This window comes from Antedon mediterranea, chromosome 11, assembly GCF_964355755.1.
Source record: "Antedon mediterranea chromosome 11, ecAntMedi1.1, whole genome shotgun sequence".
NCBI lineage: Eukaryota > Metazoa > Echinodermata > Crinoidea > Comatulida > Antedonidae > Antedon > Antedon mediterranea.
Genome location: NC_092680.1, coordinates 7,962,565 through 7,984,221, shown reverse-complemented (window position 1 = coordinate 7,984,221; position 21,657 = coordinate 7,962,565). Strand labels below are relative to the sequence as shown.

Here is a 21,657-nt window from a genome sequence, read left to right as displayed (position 1 = left end):
GCCTAGGAATAGTCAGTGGGTATGACCTTACTATGGCAACATGACTACTCAGAAATTACAGTAGGCCTACTAAGTCAGTGATAGGCAATACATCTGTCAAATATACAGAAGATTAGATTCGAGCCTAGGAATAGTCAGTGGGTATGACCTTACTATGGCAACATGACTACTCAGAAATTACAGTAGGCCTACTAAGTCAATGATAGGCAATACATCTGTCAAATAAAACAGAAGATTAGATTCGTGCCTAGGAATAGTCAGTGGGTATGACCATACTATGGCAACATGACTACTCAGAAATTACAGTAGGCCTACTAAGTCAGTGATAGGCAATACATCTGTCAAATAAACTGAAGATTAGATTCGAGCCTAGGAATAGTCAGTGGGTATGACCTTACTATGGCAACATGACTACTCAGAAATTACAGTAGGCCTACTAAGTCAGTGATAGGCAATACATCTGTCAAATATACAGAAGATTAGATTCGAGCCTAGGAATAGTCAGTGGGTATGACCTTACTATGGCAACATGACTACTCAGAAATTACAGTAGGCCTACTAAGTCAGTGATAGGCAATACATCTGTCAAATAAACTGAAGATTAGATTCGAGCCTAGGAATAGTCAATGGGTATGACCTTACTATGGCAACATGACTACTCAGAAATTACAGTAGGCCTACTAAGTCAGTGATAGGCAATACATCTGTCAAATAAACTGAAGATTAGATTCGAGCCTAGGAATAGTCAGTGGGTATGACCTTACTATGGCAACATGACTACTCAGAAATTACAGTAGGCCTACTAAGTCAATGATAGGCAATACATCTGTCAAATAAAACAGAAGATTAGATTCGAACCTAGGAATAGTCAGTGGGTATTACCTTACTATGGCAACATGACTACTCAGAAATTACAGTAGGCCTACTAAGTCAGTGATAGGCAATACATCTGTCAAATAAACTGAAGATTAGATTCGAGCCTAGGAATAGTCAGTGGGTATGACCTTACTATGGCAACATGACTACTCAGAAATTACAGTAGGCCTACTAAGTCAGTGATAGGCAATACATCTGTCAAATAAACAGAAGATTAGATTCGAGCCTAGGAATAGTCAGTGGGTATGACCTTACTATGGCAACATGACTACTCAGAAATTACAGTAGGCCTACTAAGTCAATGATAGGCAACATCTGTCAAATAAAACAGAAGATTAGATTCGAACCTATGAATAGTCAGTGGGTATGACCTTACTATGGCAACATGACTACTCAGAAATTACAGTAGGCCTACTAAGTCAGTGATAGGCAATACATCTGTCAAATAAACTGAAGATTAGATTCGAGCCTAGGAATAGTCAGTGGGTATGACCTTACTATGGCAACATGACTACTCAGAAATTACAGTAGGCCTACTAAGTCAGTGATAGGCAATACATCTGTCAAATAAACTGAAGATTAGATTCGAGCCTAGGAATAGTCAGTGGGTATGACCTTACTATGGCAACATGACTACTCAGAAATTACAGTAGGCCTACTAAGTCAGTGATAGGCAATACATCTGTCAAATAAACTGAAGATTAGATTCGAGCCTAGGAATAGTCAGTGGGTATGACCTTACTATGGCAACATGACTACTCAGAAATTACAGTAGGCCTACTAAGTCAATGATAGGCAACATCTGTCAAATAAAACAGAAGATTAGATTCGAACCTATGAATAGTCAGTGGGTATGACCTTACTATGGCAACATGACTACTCAGAAATTACAGTAGGCCTACTAAGTCAGTGATAGGCAATACATCTGTCAAATAAACTGAAGATTAGATTCGAACCTAGGAATAGTCAGTGGGTATGACCTTACTATGGCAACATGACTACTCAGAAATTACAGTAGGCCTACTAAGTCAGTGATAGGCAATACATCTGTCAAATAAACTGAAGATTAGATTCGAACCTATGAATAGTCAGTGGGTATGACCTTACTATGGCAACATGACTACTCAGAAATTACAGTAGGCCTACTAAGTCAGTGATAGGCAATACATCTGTCAAATAAACTGAAGATTAGATTCGAGCCTAGGAATAGTCAGTGGGTATGACCTTACTATGGCAACATGACTACTCAGAAATTACAGTAGGCCTACTAAGTCAATGATAGGCAACATCTGTCAAATAAAACAGAAGATTAGATTCGAACCTATGAATAGTCAGTGGGTATGACCTTACTATGGCAACATGACTACTCAGAAATTACAGTAGGCCTACTAAGTCAGTGATAGGCAATACATCTGTCAAATAAACTGAAGATTAGATTCGAACCTAGGAATAGTCAGTGGGTATGACCTTACTATGGCAACATGACTACTCAGAAATTACAGTAGGCCTACTAAGTCAGTGATAGGCAATACATCTGTCAAATATACAGAAGACTTTAATAACTATTATACTGTAATTCCTTCACTGATAAATGCACATGAATGAAAGGATTGGATTCTTCATGATTCTTAAGTTCCTGTTGTAGGTCACCGTTGACAATAAACGAAGACCCCAAGATTGATTGATGTCATCGAACATCACAACTGCTTGCGCACAATTAAATAACCTTATAGGTCGTCTAAAATCGGACGCTCCTTAAAACTCTGTCTACACTATCAAACTTCATGTGAAAAACAATGTAATGTGCCCATATATGGATGACATATCACTACCATATTTGGGAATATCACTACACTTTTTTTGTCAGTGTGGACTGAGTTTAATACGTATAATACGTATAATTGCTGCCATGTCATTTTACTCGGAGTAAACCTCTTATAACACTCGTAGACCTCGCAAATACATTTTTATTTAGCATGAACAATTATACACAGTTGGCACAATGAAAAATCTATAAAATCGTCATTATTATTTACATTTACTACAACAATTGTAAAAGAAATTCATAAAATCACAAATCAAAATTTATTCTAAAAGGCAGAATTTTCTTTAAACACACTAGCGTCATTTAGCGTCGGTTCACTATCCATAAACTTTTGGTAAGACATGCTGCCTCCACTGCTTTCACTTGCCCAAGTAAATCCTCCAGTGGTGAAATCAAGAGGAAATTGTTCATATCTTCCACCAGGATTTCGCCGACATAATTTGACAACAATTATTAACATAACAATAGCAGTAAACATAAAGGTGCCGGCGGCAATGACGACAATAACAAATAAACTCATAGGCGTATGTTCTGGTGACTTGTTAGTATCCACGTTTGGTCGGTCTGGTACGGTGCCATTTTCAGTGGTCAACATCCTCTTAGTTCGGAAATCAGTAGTTTGTATACGTTCGTTATCAGTAGTAGGGGTTGGAGGTACAGGCGTTAATAGTGCTGGTGTAGGAGGTACAAGCGTTAACAATACTGGTGTAGATTGCTTTATAGGTCTTTGGGTTGCTTCCCTTGGTGTTGTTGGCTTGCGAGTTAGTATATTAGGTGTTGTTGCTTTTTTTTTTATCGTTTCTGTCTTAGATGTACTTGTTAAGAGCGTGGTTGTCGGTCTAGAAGTTGACACACTTTCTGGCGCTTCAGTTGCTTCGGTAGTTAAACGGCCTTTCGTTGTTGTTAGTTCAGTTACTGTGGTTATCCACGGTGTAGTAGTTGGAGCAATGGTCGTTGGAATAATTTTGGCTGTAAAATAAATAAATTTATAAACAAATTAAAACAGTTTTTTAAATAAATGTTGACACCACCCTAATAATATACGTAAATTATATATTTAATATTATATAACACCTAAATAAATTCCTGTCATTTGATTGGACGATTGTGGGTCACATGGTGTGCAACAGTACGTTATACTATTAAACGATCGTTTAATATGATCGTTTAATAGTACTTTTTTTGTGTACGAAAAAAAAACATAATTAGCCTAGATGAGTTGTTGTAGAAATTTCGTATTGCTGTCTTTCAGCCTAAGCTTGGCCTAATATTTAATATAATTATTAAAAACCAAATGTTACTGTTTTAATCGGGGTAACTGACTTAGAATCAGCGAAATTAATTAATATTGTTTTTTTATGCATTTTGGTTGGCTGCGTTCAAACGAGTTAAAAGTGTTTCTCTGATATTTGATGCGGTATGTCCACATCAAAATGGTAGGTGTAGGTAATTCTTACATATCTCGCAATAGATGCCTTCCCATTGTGGTTTACATTCGCACAAACTTAAGATGTCATTAGATAGACCATTGCAAACGCCGTTGTTTAAGCAAGGTGAATTGGTACATAAGTTTACGCCTGAAAAAAAAGAAGAAGAAAAAGGATTACTAGACGCCATCGTACTATTGGATTACAATACGCCATCGTACTGTTGGATTACAATTCGCCATCGCACTACTGTTGGATCACTACACGGCATCGTACTGTTGGGTTGTTAAACACTACAGTACTGTTGTTTTACTACATGCCATCGTACTGTTGGATTAATATTACGCCATCGTACTGTTGGATTCAGGTTTGTACTCACCATGTCGGTCGGTTGGTACTTGGTCGGATAGTCGGTAAACAAATTTGAGCACGCGACTGCAGATATGTAGACCTATATGGCCTTGTTGAATCTTAAACATGGCTATTCCATTCTTTTTACGAACATTGTTTTGAAACTGTATTTTACTGTAACTTACGATTTTCACAATTCTGTCCCAAGTATAATGGTGGACATAGGCAATCGTATCTACCTACATCGTCCAAGCATGTTGCATCATTGAAACATGGATTACTAGCACACTCATCAATTTCTAAAAAATAAAATAGCATTGTTTTGTCTTGAGATAACAAAAATTCGATATGCATAAACAACAGAAAGGATAATTTCCAGGAAAAAAATATTTTATTATTTAAATAATGTTAACAAATTGAATACGTTCGTTGGATCCGTTATAAAACGTGATGACATATCGAGCAATTAATATTTTCACGTTACGTAACACTACAGCTGTTTTTAACGATCACACGTTTTCAGTATAATGGTGGTGTTTATACAGTACAATAATACACGATTGGGGTGATTTATGTGCTATAATAGTATGGTGATGTTGCTGTCGGCAGACACGATACTGCACAATGTTTATTGTCGCTAGACATAATACACGAGAATCGGCTGAAAATGGTAAGATAGCGTCGTTTTTTTCCATGTATCAACTAACGGTTTGAACATAATTGTAACCTACCTATTAGACACCTGGATCCCGTGTAACCAGGTTGACATTGGCACTGGTAACGGCCTAATAAGTCTACACACGTGGAGCCTGCCGAGCATGGACTGATTTCACACTCATTTATGTCTGTAGATATTCAAACGTTATTATTACAGTATTTTACTTTATTCAATTCAATTCAATTCAACGTAAACATTTATTTTCTTTCTTTCAATCAATAATAAAACAAATGAATAAGGTATTAAAAAAATGTAAGTACGAGTTTCAAATGATACATTTCATGAATATAATATATAAACACGACAGGCAAAGAACATTAGTTCTAAACCGCCCGGTGATATACTGAAATTTTAATTAATTAATTTGAAACGATAAAGATGAGGAAATATAATATAAATATATAGCCTTTAAAATACATTTGAACAAAATAATATAATATTTTAACATTTCTGGCTGGACAATTCATAGTTATTAATGACCAGTAGTAACATCGTATTCACAGTAGCAGCAGTACCAAGGGTACGGTATATGCAGATTAAATAAATTGAAATCTTATTAAAACAAATACAATAATTCAAATGTATTATTACCAGTCTCACAATTGTTTCCTTCATAACCAACTACACATCGGCAAAGATAGAAGCTGCGTCCAATACCATGGAAGCATGATCCTCCATTCAGACACGGATTACTCCGACACTCATCGAAGTCTAAAAATAGACACACGTTATACTATATAAATGATGTAAGACTCTAAAAATATTATTGATTTATAGGTTCTGTCGTCAGGTTAGAAACTATCCTCCAAATGATCGATTTATAGTATTGAATTGTTGCTTGTAAATAGTTTTGAGTTTTCACGCTGCTGCTCTAGCCCGCTACGTCCCATTAGGACTACTCAATCAGAAGCTAAAGCAAGCAGCAGTTATAGTTCTAAGGGCAGACAGTTTTGTGAAAATGGAAACTCCACTATGATTTATTGATTCCAGCTGCTACAGTAGACCCAAAAAACGTCTGGGAAAGAGTCTATTAGGACATGTCATGCTAAAATTACAAATCCCTAAGCATTTCTGGTATATTCACTGTCAGATATTCATTGAATTATTATCGAAACAGTCCATTAAAGTTTGTGTTTGTAATAGGATACTTCACAATTTAAATATCTAGGGTGATGAAGTGACCTCCAGATTTGACCTTAGCAATAAAATTAACTAAGTGACAGAAATTGAGTATTCACTTCTGTAACAAAAAAATAATATTTATTCACATATAAAAAAAGAAAAGAAACCCAAAAACCATTGTCTGACAGATAATTTAAGTATTTGTTGCTTTAAATTACATTTTTTCAGGTAAAATAACTATTATGTGACAATAAAATGACACATTCAAAAACATTTGAAATAAACAATATTTTTCAATAAGCGAGCAGCGTTTTTTGTAAGAAATATTTCTTGTTTAAGTTTAGTTATTGCTAAAGTTGTACTGAGGATATTTTTACCTACCATGTATACATGTTTCGCCAGTCCATTCATCAGGACATTTACACTGGAAGCTTCCAGGTTTATCTAAGCAAGTTCCTCCATTAAAACACGGGTTACTTAAACACTCATTTGTATCTAACATGGTAAAATAAGTAACAGTATTATACAAGCAATGGTCACCGGAATGTGATATTCAATAAGGACCTCTTCTGTAAATAATGAATGGTTCGGAATATCTTGAAAATTAAATGAAAGCACTCAGAAACTGTATGAAATACTTGGCAAAATATTGCCACAGAGGGCGCATGCCCATGTTAAAGGAATATACAAATATTTAGCTTTTTTTATTTGTGAAGTTTTTAATGAATTGATTTTCTTGAATTTGTTCTGTTAGTATATACAGTACCTATTTACACCGAAAAGTTCAGAGTGATAACTTGAAAATTGTACGCGCTATCGTGCTAACAAACATACATTTTGACAAGTAAAAATGAACTTGTGATGAAAATGAATGTAAATTTCTTCCATGACTTACCATTCTCGCATGATTTACCATAGAAACCCAAAGAGCACTTGCATTTATAATCCAACCCAATATCAACACAGATTCCACCATTAAGACAAGGATCATTAGAACAATGGTCGGTTTCTGGAAAACAAAATCATGCTAAAAATAAAATAAACACTATAAATAATGTAGCTTACAGAGCGACTTGTCCCAGTCGACCTGTGCCAGACAGACAGAATACAACATACAAAATGTTAATTTAACGAAGTAAACATTTGGACTAAATTACATAATTAGAATAGGAAAACATAATAAATTTAAAGATACATTGTCCCCCCTGAAAATATATTTACCTGAAACACTGAATTTAAAACTGTCTGTCTACAAAAATATGGTTAAATGTAGCAAGTTATGTTGTCTTCTTATAAGTGAAATCATTATTTTTGTCGTGTTTTCTAATACAAAGTGAAAAACTTCAACATAGCCTATTTAAAGTCTAATTTTTTAAAATATTCATTTTTAACGTTTTTGAGGGACAAGTTCAAATATACAATTAAAAATACATACTTGATAACATATATATTAAGCATTATTTATTATTTATGATTTTTTATAATCGTTTAGAAACAAGATTTTGAGCTTCAGTGTTAAGTTATCCTCTTGTTCCGGTCTTTTATTATTTATATATTTGTAATTTTGTAGAGCAATACAAAAATAAACAACGGTTAATGTATTTGTGCGTTACTGCTTTTACTAGTCTGGGTTTCAGATGGATTTTACCCCTAATATTAGTAAAATGGCGTTTCATACGTACTACTTGAGCTTGAAATAACTACAGACTTGGGCCAAGTCTATACTGCTTTACGTACCGTTTTCACAGTTCACTCCTTCATAGCCGTCGCTGCACGCACATTGATAATATGCTATCGAATCGAAACATGTTCCATTATTTTGACAAGGATTACTGTCACATTCGTTCAGAGCTGCGAAAATAGAAGATAAATATTAACGTAGCATTAAACAAAATCTAATAGTTGAAATAATTTGTTTTAAAATAATGTTTAGATAATAACTGTTAGTTAATTGTAAATGTTCAACTTGGTTGTAATTAACAATTTCTGAAGAAGTTGTTCGTGAAAGGAACAACGAAACCGTCAAGAAAAGAAGGTATTCTAATCTCGTAAATTCGTACAATTGGTTTGGTGTAAAGAGTTTTTTTACAAACAGTTTAAATTAAGTGTAATATAAAACGTAATACTTGTTTTTGTTAAGAAGAGAAAACTAAGAAATACTAACGAACGTGACAGTTAATGCCGCCCCATCCCTCTTGGCATGTGCAGGAGTAGTCATCTTCAAGATCTGTACATGTTCCTCCATTCTTGCATGGATGCGTTGAACACTCGTCTGATAAGAAAGAAGTATTATATATTCTTAATAATAATGGTATTCTTATCTAATTCTAACCCTAATTCCATCAAAAAGGTATCACAGACAAAGGGTTAGGTTCAAGATAAAAGAAAGGTATTTAGGGAATTAAAATCGATGTTATGGAGATAAATGAAAGATCTCTATGTGTTGAAAGACAGTGTTATTACTATAATAAAAAGTCGTCAAAGCTTAAATTATCGTCAATATCTTCACCATCACAATTACTGATATATAATTCATTATCAGCATCATCAGCATTCAAAAACCACAACAACGTTTTAAAAACAATTGTTTTCGACTTTATTTTAATGTCATTACGATTAACATATTATCACAATTATCATATCCATATCTAGATCCTTATCTTTCTCACTCATTCTAATCATTCTCATCAAAAAGCAAATGGTTCCCCGCCTTTCCTCCTTATCTTCCTAAACACCATATTTTCGTCCTTTTTTGTCATCAAGTGATTGATAAACAATTAACTTACCATCCAAACAGACCCCACAACTTCGATGGCAGAAGCTTAACATGTAGAAAGGATTTATTTGGCATTCGCCTATACTAGCCCACAAAGCACAGTTTTCATGTCGATCTTGGCACTCTACAACAATATTGACATTAGTTTGAAATATAACGCAATGTTTTACAAAAACCACAGCCGGGAAGCGTACTTGCTTCTTCTTCAGATGCCTTCCAATCTAACGTTATGGATGGCAAATTTATGTGACCAACGTTATATTATTAATTTAAAGGTTTAAATACAATACAGAAGAACGATAACGAATGCTTTTAATGCCATTGTGCAGTAGGTTGGCCAGATGAGCATATACCTATGCGTCACTCGACGTAAACAAGATACATCTCTGTCTGCACTATCTTTGACAAAAAAAGTGTGATGTTCTCAAATATGGTAGTGATATGCCCAAATATGGTTGTGATATGACATCATCATGTCCATATATGGGCACATCACATTTTGTTGTAACATCACATGTGATAGTGTAGACTGAGCTTAAGGATTATATAGTTCGTTACCATATGGTTGGCAGACTCCACAACTGAATTGGCAATATTTCAACATGTATGATGGGTTGATATCACACTCATCCGTTCCTGCCCAGTAGTCACAACTATAATTGCTATCTTCACATTCTGAAAATGTATCAAAGTTGTTATAGCTATATCATCCACTACAGTGTAAATATTAGAAAAAAGTTGAGTGGAGAGAAAAGTTCATATAGGCCTCTTCATGTACCACTTGAAGTTCAGATAATACTTATACCTAATCTTTAGTTTAACTCGTGTTTAGAGCAAGTTATATGTTTTAACTTCATGTCACTGTAGTATTCCTTCCCATACTTACTCGCTTCACAGTTTTCTCCCATCCAGCCGTCGTCACACGTACACTTATATGACCCATCAGTATTTGCGCATGTTCCATTATTTCCACACGGGGTTAAAGATTCGCTGCATTCATTGATGTCTAATATATAAACAAAATCAAATTATTATTTCATTTATTTAAACAACATTCAGCAACATTTGTGACATCGAATAATATACATTTACATAATTTGTTTGTAATGTTGATACCTTTATTTAGCGAATTTTCATTACTTACTTTTTGTTAAAGTTTGATAGTGTAGACAGAGCTTAATTCTTATGATTCCCTTTTTTTCTATAACTGTCGTATCATTGGATTTGACATTTATAATAAATAGGGTACAGACTCAGGTCAAGGGTAATAGAGGGAGCTCCATGAATGAATGGCTTACGTTTGTCTATCCCCATGAACTTGAAATACGTCATTCGCAGTCAATCCTAGAGGAAATCCGACCTTGTAGCCGAGTTCATATCATTTTTAATAATCTATCTATAAAATAGTATATTCCCACACACACGCATTGTCTATGACCAATAAATAGAACATACGGAAGGTCGCCTATCAGCTGTACGAGTAGATTTCCAGATAAATTCAATGAACGCTGATCATTTTGGTTATTAAGTACATAACAGGAAAAGTCAATATAAAAAATAGTACAGCATTATTGAAGAAGTTAAACTAATTAGCCTGCAGATACTGAAAATGTTACTACGTGTCTTAGATTGTATCTGAACAAGCTAATAATTGCTATCATTGTCACAATAAGTTGTTTGGCCCAGTTATACATGACCTTCTAAAGTAAAACATGCCACGAGAAACGGTTTTATGAAACCTTCAACACCTTAAATGGAAAGCCTTGTTTAGGCCTACAATTTAACTTAAAAATATTAATTAAACTATAAAGAAACTTCTATATTAATTAGATATAATAAATTTAATTTTGTTTTGTAAAACACATTCCTTTATAAAACTGACTTAATATAAGTACGGTACCTTGTTCACACTCGTCTCCCTTCCAGCCAGTATAACACTGACAACGATAACTACTTTTTTCGTTCACACAATCACCATGATTACACGGGAATTCCAAGCAGTGATTTGTATAAGTTACCAACTCGCTTGTTGACAGATATGGTGTAGAGGTAACTTCAAAATATTCTTCCACATCTGTAGTGATCTCTAATCGAGGAGAAGGTGGAATGGGCGGCGTAGTTGGAGATGCTGTGTATGAAGATCTGTCAGGCGTTGTCTTTGCCATTTCAGGATTGTGAGATTGCATCTCGGTACTAACAGGCTTTGTTGTTAGAAGTTTGGTCGTCTGTTCAACAGTTGTTGGGACCTCAGTAGTAGTTAACAATACTAGAAAAAAAAATCGTTTTATGGATACAAAGGGTATTAAATTGTGGATTAAGTCAGTTTCCATTGTAAATATGTTACGAATCGAACACTACTTAAAGGTATGATGATTAAGTTTATACATATTAATTTGGCAGAAACAGTTTCTTTCTACAGATGCAATCATGTGTTGCGTGAATGTAACAATGTATTACTTTTCTTTTGACAGGTTGCGCCAGTCCACTCTGAAGAACAGTGACAAGCAAATCCAGTTGGTCCTACTTGGAGGCATGTTGCACCATTGTGACATGGTTCGAATGCACACATGTCGGCTGAAATGGAAGATAAAACAGTAAGTTTTAAGATACCTTTACCGAGTTTTATTCAATCAATTCAATTCATTTGTCTAATGTTATAACTTGTGTAGTGTAAAGCAGGCCTACCTATCTCGCATAGATTTCCCGAATGTCCAAAGGCACAACTACAGACAATTCCTCCAATCATTTCAATACATGACCCGTCATGTTTACACGGATTCTCTGTGCAGTTACCCTCAATGATATCTGGAAAATATGATAAACTTTAATCAAAATTTTCAAGTATACCAATATTAAATTATTAGATTAATTTACTAAAATATAAATATTAATTGTACCATTTGGATAGACAGAGCATCCGTCGCCAAGAAGTTTGATGTCATCAAGTCCAATGTCCCCTTTATGTCCAACTCCTCTTACTCCTTCAAACGCAACCTAAATAGAAAAAAGTCATTGAAAGACCATTTGTATTCGACAAGAAATAGTTTTCAATACATCAGGATGGCCAGGGTTTAATTTGAGCACGACTAATGAAGCAGCGTTACTACACCATGTGGAGTAGATACAAAAGCCACATTTACCTGAAACATTCCAGTGACTTCATTGAGGTAAGCGATATTTTCTATCCAATTGTTACCATAGCTGGTATTGTCTGACCAAACAGGATGATCAAAACCGGTATTGTTGTTGTAGAGAAGGTGTAACTTCAATGCTCCTATAGCTGTTCCCATCATGTGATAGAAGAAGGATAGGCCACAGTATCTTTCTGGGTTCTTTGTAAATGGTCTGCTTACAAGTATTGCTTTCGAATAATCTTCTTTATTTGAAGTTTCAATATACATATACATCCCTGAAAGTAAATTTTAAAATAAAGTCAACTTTAATAATTCCATACCAATTGACAGTTTATTTTCTTTCTACTCTTAAATTGTATGTATATGATAGTTTGATAGTGTAGACAGAGCTTTACATAGTTTGACAAATATGTTTGTATGAAATAGAATCTATAAGTTAAATGTTTTAAATCTTTAAAAGTTACCAACGAAAAAAAGTGAGAAAATATTATGTTTTTAGTGGAATTAATACAGCAAGATAACAAAACCATTTTTATAGCACAAGATAAGAAGCCATATTCGCATCATTGAAATTTTGGCGACTTTGAGATATTTTCCATTATACACGGATTTCATGAAAGTTTGCAGATGCAGAGAGAGTATTTAATGCACCTAGATGAAACTCGTATCTAACTGCAAATTGCAATAGTCAGTTAAATAGTATTTAGTAACAGCTACAGAATCAGATAATTCAAATAATTCCAACCTCTTGATGTTTCTCTTGTGTGATCTATTGGTGGACCTGTTCCTTTTGTACTTGTTTTACCCTTGTTTGACGTCCAATCAAAATCGTCGCCATCATACTGGTGAAATGAACATGTATCTTTTTCAAAATTACAGTTCCAGGCCAAATCTGAAAAGAAAACGAATTAAGATTTATACTTCATCTTCAATAAAAGAAATCATCTATTTGTCTGAAACTGAATACATTAAAGGTGTAAATTGTTATGAAGAAAACCTGCCGAAAACCCATTAGGCCCAATTGTGACAATATACAATGTAAGGTTTAAATGATTAATTGTATTAGTAGGCTACATCTGACGTCCATGGAAGAAGATGGGAAAATGCAATAGTCTGGCTATAATCAACATGAACATGATTATATTTACCGAATATCGTACGATTAATTAGATGCGCTTCGATTTGATATTGCTTGTATGGATATCAATATATTATCACTTATAGGAAATAATATATTATGGAACTACTCTAGATTTACCCAAACGTATTAACAAATACTCCATCTAGCGTTTTTATATTTTTAGAGAGTCTCTGACCTCAACATATGGAGATTAGTACAATTCATTCATATTTTTCATCGACTTGCCTATTTTATTATTTATTTAGTTATTAGGACTATACCAACAATTCTTGCATACAATATGTCTTAATATGAACATTTGTATACAATAATGTACAGTACCTTCAATAGTGATGTCATCTAAAGCAATGTCTCCGTCTTTCCCTTTACCAACGATGGACTCAAAAACAATCTGTAAAAAATGAGAATGATAAAGAATAGAGAAAGAGATTTAAAAAGAGAATGATTGACGTGCGACACGCTTTAAAATTAGTAATATTTAATGTTTGTCTTGGGCTTTACATTGATTTTGGGAAACATAATTATTTGATCAATTACAATGTTTAAATTCGATCGTCTATCTTATATAGGTCTTAGCGTTTTTTCTATAGAAAGGTGTTAATATTAGCTTAATATGCGCAAAAGTCCCCAAAACAAGCAAAACATTTCACGATCAATGATGCTTTTGTTATGTAAAGCGCTTCATTGTTAGATATGGGTTCAAAGAAAAAAGGGAATGCAGATCGTTACATGCGCTGCTAGGATAACCACTGAACATGCTTACTAAAGTGCATTGGCAGTTAAGGTAGGTAAATACCATTAGTTCGTCATTTTGTGTATTTAAATTGTACCTTGCACTGGGCCTACTCTCATATGTATTAGAGACTTAAAGGCACATGACAGTTAGTAAAGCGGTTATGCTCAGTCTATTCAAGACTTAGGCCTACTGAACGAAGAATCACGCATGGTAATAAATATTATTATGTATGACACTGACTGTTTGTACATTTCAAATGAATTACTCTAGATAATCCTAATCTATAACATATCTAAAATAAATTATAGATACCTAAGTCTATAAAGAGTTGGTGATGTGTTAAGCTCAATTTGTTTATGGCTTACTGGACGACGAATCATGATACATAATATGGACATGTACATATATGTCATTAAAACAATTTTCGAGATAGTAAGGTAGTCTGTTGCGCGAGCAACATGTTTTGTTATCCCCCACTAGGCCGGTTTCATATCTTTCGCTATAACTTTCAACAAATGGAGGAGGACCAAACTTAAAGCCTTGGCTTAATGCGTCCTCCTCACACAATTGTATTATTAATTTATGTTTCTGTTCATATTGTATTATATTGTGTGAAACAATAAACTTGAAACTTGAAAAGCAGAAAGATACAAATTAGGAAAAGTAACTTGGTGGAATCATACCCGAAATACAGAATGTTTTGGTAATTCCACTTCACCGAGTTTCCATTTTGGTCCACGATCACCTGTTCGTCGCCAAATAGATCTGGGAAGTTTCACAATTCCATCATATAGAATATAAACATTAAGAACACCCACTCCCCTGCCGTACATATAGCTATAGAAACGTAAAAGCTTCCCCTTATCAAACGTCGTGATATTTGGGCTAACAATTCTTGCTCTTGAGCCTCTCCCTCGTTCGATTCCTCCATCTTCTACAGCACTTGCGTAGATATATTGACCATCTATAATACAAACAAATGTGTTTAGTTAGATTGCAGTCACATATATATTATCATTTATCTTTATGAACAGTCCAATAACGACCGGCCGTGATATTTGCTAAATATATCGACCATAAAGATCTACAGAAAAGGAAATCGGACGAGGTGGTAATAATGATAAAGTTAGGGATGAAGCCAAAACCTATTGTTTAACGCAATATTGAGTTCAGGGCCACTCAATAGTGGAATTAAAAGTGTGGCCCCACGCAATTACAAAATAGCACGTGTTTTGGTCAAGATACATTGATCTTTACTGTCTCTCACAGAAATACAGAAAAAAAATTGCTACTATTGACCAAAGCACTGCAGTAGTAATATTCTAATAATATAGTAGTTCCTAGTATTGTGCTTTTTGGCTACAAACATAAAAGGGATAAAAGCACATTTTAAAATTGAACTTACTTCCAGAGTGGTCAGAATCAGGGCCTGTGTCTTCAGTGGGGGTACTGCCACCATTTAACGTCCATGCAAAGTTATCATTTTTGTACCCCATTGTATAACCACATAACGGCTCTACAGGATCATCAAATGTACAGTTTTGGCCATATATATGCACTAATACAAAAAAATAAGTGTAAGAGTATGATAGATTCCGCGTGTTTTGTAGGCCTAAAACAATAAACTAAATGACGGCTTTCCTCATTGTGTGCAGAGTTGGTTTTATATTGTGTGTAAGCCTATAATATATTAGTTTATAGTATAATTGCACAAATGGCAGTTAAAACTGATATAATATAATTGTAATAAAACAAAAAATCTGAATTGCACTATAAGTAATCATAACCACAAAAGTACAATGAAAAATAAAATAGAGGTGATGTATAATAAAGGTATGTTTGTATAATATGTAATTTCCGGATAACTGACGGAACTCGGAGACTTTTGAAGAGAAAAACCGCCAACATCCCAGTCTTAGCAAAACATTATATAATTTGTAAATAGAATTGATTCTTTCCAACTAACACGTATATGAAAGAAATATTGAGACTAGATGAACCTGATAACATACCCGGTGGGATTCTACTAACTGATAAGATATTTCCGTAACTTTGGATTTAATTGTGCCAAATAAAAAAAAACAACAAAACATATAAACGCCTAGATTTAAATGCATAGATAAAATCAAGTATCTGTTAAAGTTCCGGTCTCAGTTAGGATGATTGCACAAAAGTTCTGAACCATGAATAATGGTATATTCCTACAATTTCCATTATTTTTTAAAAACTTTAATCTACTGGTATTTTATTAATTTTTTTATTTCATTATTAAATTAATTTATTAACTTTAGTTGTATTATCGGCAACCCCGTCACAAGATTCACATCTTTCTGGGATATGCCTTCGTCCATTTTCTTTATTATCTCTTGCCATTGTTCTTTTTTGTTACTTTTTGTCTTTTGGACGTTAATAAATGTTCTTTGAATTGAATTGAATTGAATACACTTAGAAATCTCAAATGGGTTATTAATTAATTTGACCAAAATATTTCACTAGAAATAGGATAGATTATAGACGATAAGTTACGGAGGCCCACAGTTTGAACTGTTTAAACTCATCCTACATTAAATGTCAGAGTTACCAATCTGCCATTAATTTTTGGTAAGAACTTTGTACACACTATCAATATGTTTTTGTGTTAAATGATTAATGTACGGTTTTGTTGTGTGTTCATAACGCTGTTTTTATATACCCCTAAACAAACATATAAAATAAATTTTAAACAATTTCTTTATAATTTTATTTTCCTTCTGTCTGGATAAAAAACCTAGTCTATAATGGTGACTGTATTCAATATTCCTCCGGCTAACGGAATTATTAAAACAATTGTATACTTTTGCATCGCACCATTTGAACTACCTATGCCTACGTAACAGTGTTGATAGGTTTCGCCTCATACATGATACTCTGTGTGCAGGTATCATTGGTAACACTTTATTTTCATGTCAATACGTAATCGCCTATACATTATAGATTACAGGCGAATAAGTAGTAACCCACATAAATCTATATGCCTACCTATTATTTTATAAAAACATAAAACATAGACATTTTGCTGTTTATATAAACGGCTTCTTCCTGTCTTCAGCTTTAAATCGACGTTCGGTCCTTGAGACCATAGCCACTGTAGGGTTAGATTTCCTTCATATAACATCCGACAGAATACATTATGACATTATAACAATAGTTAAAGAGACAAACGGCTTTCAATATCACTAGTAGGATAACTTCTGTTTCCTAATATAAATCTTGTTTTGTAGAAAGACTAAAATACAATACTGTTAGCATCTCCTTTTCCTATTCTCTTTAACTATCAAAGCACCGGTAATCGCTTTAATTTATTGTGGTTATGGTGACAAGAATTCGCCTATACAAATAGTGATAGTGTGAACCGATTTGTGAACTTTGCCAATTCTAGTCCACTTTTAGAGTACAGAGTTAAACTCGTTATATTATTCATTGTTCAAAGTGAACATTCCTATGATTAAATTATTTAATTAGGCATAATTATGTTTTTGGCGATTCAATTTCGGATTGATGCATGCAATGGCAAATTGCTAAATGTGATCGATGTGCGCGTTTTTGTTTGCATGAATAGGTATATACGCGCATGATCGTCATCTTGTTTGTTGTTTTTTTCTGACTATTGAAGAAATTAATGTTGTCAGCAAAATTCAAAGGGTGTAACATAATAACTGAAAGTAGTTTATAATTATGAAAGATAAATATCGAAACTCTCAACTGCAGTCATTTGTGTATCATTTCAGCATAATCAATTGTGATTCAACCTGTTAGTGGCGGTTTCATCGCTGTTGGTTGACAACTGAATAAAATAAAAATAAATAAAAAAATAAATTTCTAATTAAGGTCATTAGCATGATGTCTTTGTTATGAGTTTAATTATTAGCATTTTATTTCATTAGCCTTTTTTTGCCAATTCAGTTTTACCAGAAGCATTTAACCGTAGTATCTATAAGTAGGTAGCATGCTCTATGTAACAAGAAGTATTCTATAGTAACAATAAGTATGTGTAATAAGTATACTAATAAGTAGTAGGCCTAAACAAGTATAAGTAGCAATATGTATGCTAAGTGGCAATACGCTATAAGTAGCAATAAGTAGGCCTACATTATACGAATAGTAGCAGTATAATACGGCATGCTATAAGTAACAATACCTATTTTTCTTTTGTTTGTAAATTATTGCTCTTAAATTATTCCTATTCAGATAAAAATATACAATATATTATGTTATGGCTCTTTCGTTTTGGTTAAAGTTACTATATGGACGTTAACATCCGAAATGAAAAGAAAACGAATTCGATTGCCTTGTATCATAATAGCTCGTGACCTACTGATATTGTAGGGTACGGTATTAACAAGGAACTTATACAATTTGTTATAATCGTTTATTTTTTTCCGAACTAATGTACAAGTATTTCCGTTGTTGCGAGTTTCATTACTTCCCTATTGCGACAAGGTTTTTTGGCCTATGGTTTATGAAATGTGATCGTAACCTAAGACGCTATAATTAGCTTGAAAAAATATACATTAAATTTATGTGTACAGAATATAAAACCACAAAATGATATACGTTTTATAAATGCCTCTACCCATTATTCGTTCGGGGGACCAGACATGTTACTGTTTTTTAGTGCGGTACCTGCAAGTTTAACTTAGATGACAACTAAACGGTCTTAATAATAATTAAAAGAAGCTGTATTCAAGGCTATTATTAGTATTGGTATTACAGTTAGCCACAATAGTAACAAACAATAATGTTGCAACTCACTGATTGTTGTCTTATTAATTTAGAAGATACATGACTTTATATTGTACATTACTTGGGATATTAGACTCCGTCTGTGAGCACATTCTCAATATTTTAACCGATGTTTCAATAAGTTAGGCTGAAGAAAATGATAATTTTTAAAAACTGAATATGAAAATAATCTTTTTAAATTAATTATTTTTTGTTAGACTTTTTTTTTCTAATTTATTTCCTCTGTTATGTGCAGCAATATCTGAATTACATAAGTTTAGAAATATTGTTAAAAACCACACAAATAAAATAGAAAATGGATTACCATAGTCGATAAAAAAATTAAATTCAATGTTACTGTGATGTCATTTCATGTAAAATAATGCTACAGTTGTATTCACTGCAATCAAGTTTTTTTTAAACTTTATATTACTTACATTTTCTTCAAGCATTATACTTAACCAACCTTTAAGTATTTTTACAATACCTTAGGTTTATTTTTAACCCATAACAAAATTATTTAAAAATAAACTAAAAATCTAAAAAATGTATCTAAAATGTGTTTTAATATTTATCAGTATGAATGCATATCCGTATTTCGTCAGTCGGTCTGTTCACCCATTGAAGTAATTTTCTAACTGGTTTGCTGACATTTTCCCCAACTCAGTAAAAAAAAACGACGTTTACTTACCTGTATATAACAATAGCCCTATAAAAACATGTAACATGGTGATGAATTTGTGGTTTCAGAGATGACAGTGTAAGGTACACTCTTGGCCCGTGTGGGTGACAAAATAGTTATGTCCTGGATGCTGTAACAATACCAACAAAATACTATGCCATTGTATCTACTAATAAGCTTATCATTAGGAAGCGAGCTTCCGGAGCTAAGTTATAACTACTTCGAAACCTGACCTTTCAACTCTATCTAGAGCGTTCCAAAGTGATATATTCAGGAGGAAAGAAATAATCATGTAGATCATAAGTTTCTGAAGGTTAACAGAATAATCGATAAGTTCAACCGGCTTACCTTTAATAGTTAAGAAAACAACTTCACTGGAAGTGGTCAATTATAATGTTTACTGGTCATCGAACCGTCCGCTATCCGTATATATCTACTATAGTAGGCCTAATTATCTAGGCCTGAAACTAGAATTAAACCTAAACTAAAATGATTACGATACTTACACTCATGATTATTAAATTGAATAGGAAAAAAACAAACAAAACCAAAAAACGCATAAACAAAAAATTAATTGACTTATGGTTACTTTTAAGTTAGGTCATAATAGACCTAACATATGAGGAACATCGATTAATATAGGCCGTGTTTTTGCATAAACCAATTAATCATATATTTTGATAAACATGTAAAACAGAAAGTTCTTTTTTGTAATAAAAATCGAAATGTTTAATCATGACTTCCCTTTCATAAGTTGGAGTAAGTTTTATAATGCGTATATTTAAACTGCGCTATTGTTTTTTAAAAATGTAAGATATTTTAAACGAATGCAATCTATTTTTGCAATTAATTCATCAGTATTATGAGTCTATGTGATCAGATTCTCTCCTGGCTTATTCCATCCAATCATTATGGTTATCGTTTTCTTTGGAATATAGTTTCTATCCTTTTCAGCCCATATTTTCATAATTTTATTTTTAATGTAGACAAGTATAAGTTATGTAGTTTAACAATTTGTATCATTATTCAAGATAAGTTTCTTTTTATAGTTTTGTTCTGTTTTTCTTTTCATTGAAACATTAACAGTAGTACCGTACCGGTATATTATTAACTGGAATAAATAGTTAACGGGTAATGATTAAGAACTTTATATAGATATTGTGCAAGTTTAAAATAGAACGGTACCGAATTAGATTTGGCTAAATCAGAAAACATTTAAAAAAAAATGAAACATACTTTTGCGGAAGTCGTTTTGGCTTTACAATAATAATGTAGTAACTAATAACAATAACCAACAACGTAGAAGTGAACGCTATCATAAAAGTTTATCATAAATCTGTTTTATTGTAATGCCCTTCTGTTCCATCTGCTTTTTCAGACATTTTGATTTCACTGTCAATTTTCAATTCTTCATCATCATCACGCTTTTTTCGTTTACAATAAACGACAAAAGTTGAAGTAATCAAAATTACGAGAGCGCCTCCTACAGTTCCAGCAATAATTAAAGAAACATTTTCAGGGTCTATTCCTTTATTTTCGTCACTTTCTCCATCGTCTGATACTAAAAATTAAAAAAAACCTTAGTATTACATTGTAATGAGATCATTCGATGAAAGTTGACACAAAATAAGCCAATTTAACTGAATTCAACTATAGGCCTACCTTTATATGTTGGTAAACGGCCGATTGGAGCATTGGTGTATAATTATAAGAATAATAAAAAAATAATAATTCGATTGTAGTATATTATTATTAAATTCGATGTTCAATTCGATGACCACTTACCTTCACAATCAATGCCTTTCCAGCCATCATTACACTTGTCGCATTTGTCTCCGGTCCATTTATCGGAACATTCGTCACAGTCTGATCCCATCCATCCATTGCTACACTCGTTACAGTTAGAACCAGCCCAGTTTTCTGGACACACGTCACAAGCCACACCAATCCAGGCATTAGAACAGACGTCGCAGTTTTCTCCTGACCACTGAGGTTGGCAAGTACTGCAATCTGGTTCTTTCCAGTGGTCATTGCACGATTGGCAATTGTCACCAACATGTCCCTTCTGACATTCACAAGTGTAACCATTCAATTCTTCAACACATCGA

General features: G+C 33.4%; 1 protein-coding gene across 3 annotated transcripts; it reads right to left on the bottom strand.

Annotated features, from left to right (window-relative positions):
* Positions 1-618: 618 nt before the first annotated feature.
* On the bottom strand, positions 619-19,931 carry LOC140063217 (uncharacterized). 3 transcript variants are annotated; one of them, XR_011847589.1, is made up of 26 exons: positions 19,559-19,931; positions 15,512-15,664; positions 14,790-15,070; positions 13,692-13,761; positions 12,975-13,121; positions 12,236-12,504; positions 11,993-12,089; positions 11,781-11,900; positions 11,553-11,669; positions 10,996-11,361; positions 9,982-10,101; positions 9,654-9,770; positions 9,106-9,219; positions 8,484-8,591; positions 8,057-8,170; positions 7,215-7,328; positions 6,701-6,814; positions 5,789-5,908; positions 5,211-5,324; positions 4,665-4,778; positions 4,159-4,278; positions 2,222-3,670; positions 1,735-2,100; positions 1,248-1,613; positions 883-1,126; positions 619-759 (listed from the first exon to the last, which is right to left on the bottom strand). XR_011847589.1 is itself a non-coding variant. In XM_072109710.1 (22 exons), the coding sequence occupies exons 1-22, from the start codon at positions 19,593-19,595 to the stop codon at positions 2,967-2,969; spliced, it is 3,630 nt and encodes a 1,209-aa protein (XP_071965811.1). In that variant the 5' UTR covers positions 19,596-19,931; the 3' UTR covers positions 2,125-2,966. The 3 variants fall into 3 exon arrangements, 1 of the variants encoding a protein (XP_071965811.1); XR_011847588.1 differs by having other exon boundaries at positions 883-1,613; XM_072109710.1 differs by lacking the exons at positions 619-759; positions 883-1,126; positions 1,248-1,613; positions 1,735-2,100 and having other exon boundaries at positions 2,125-3,670.
* Between the last annotated feature and the right edge of the window lie 1,726 nt (positions 19,932-21,657).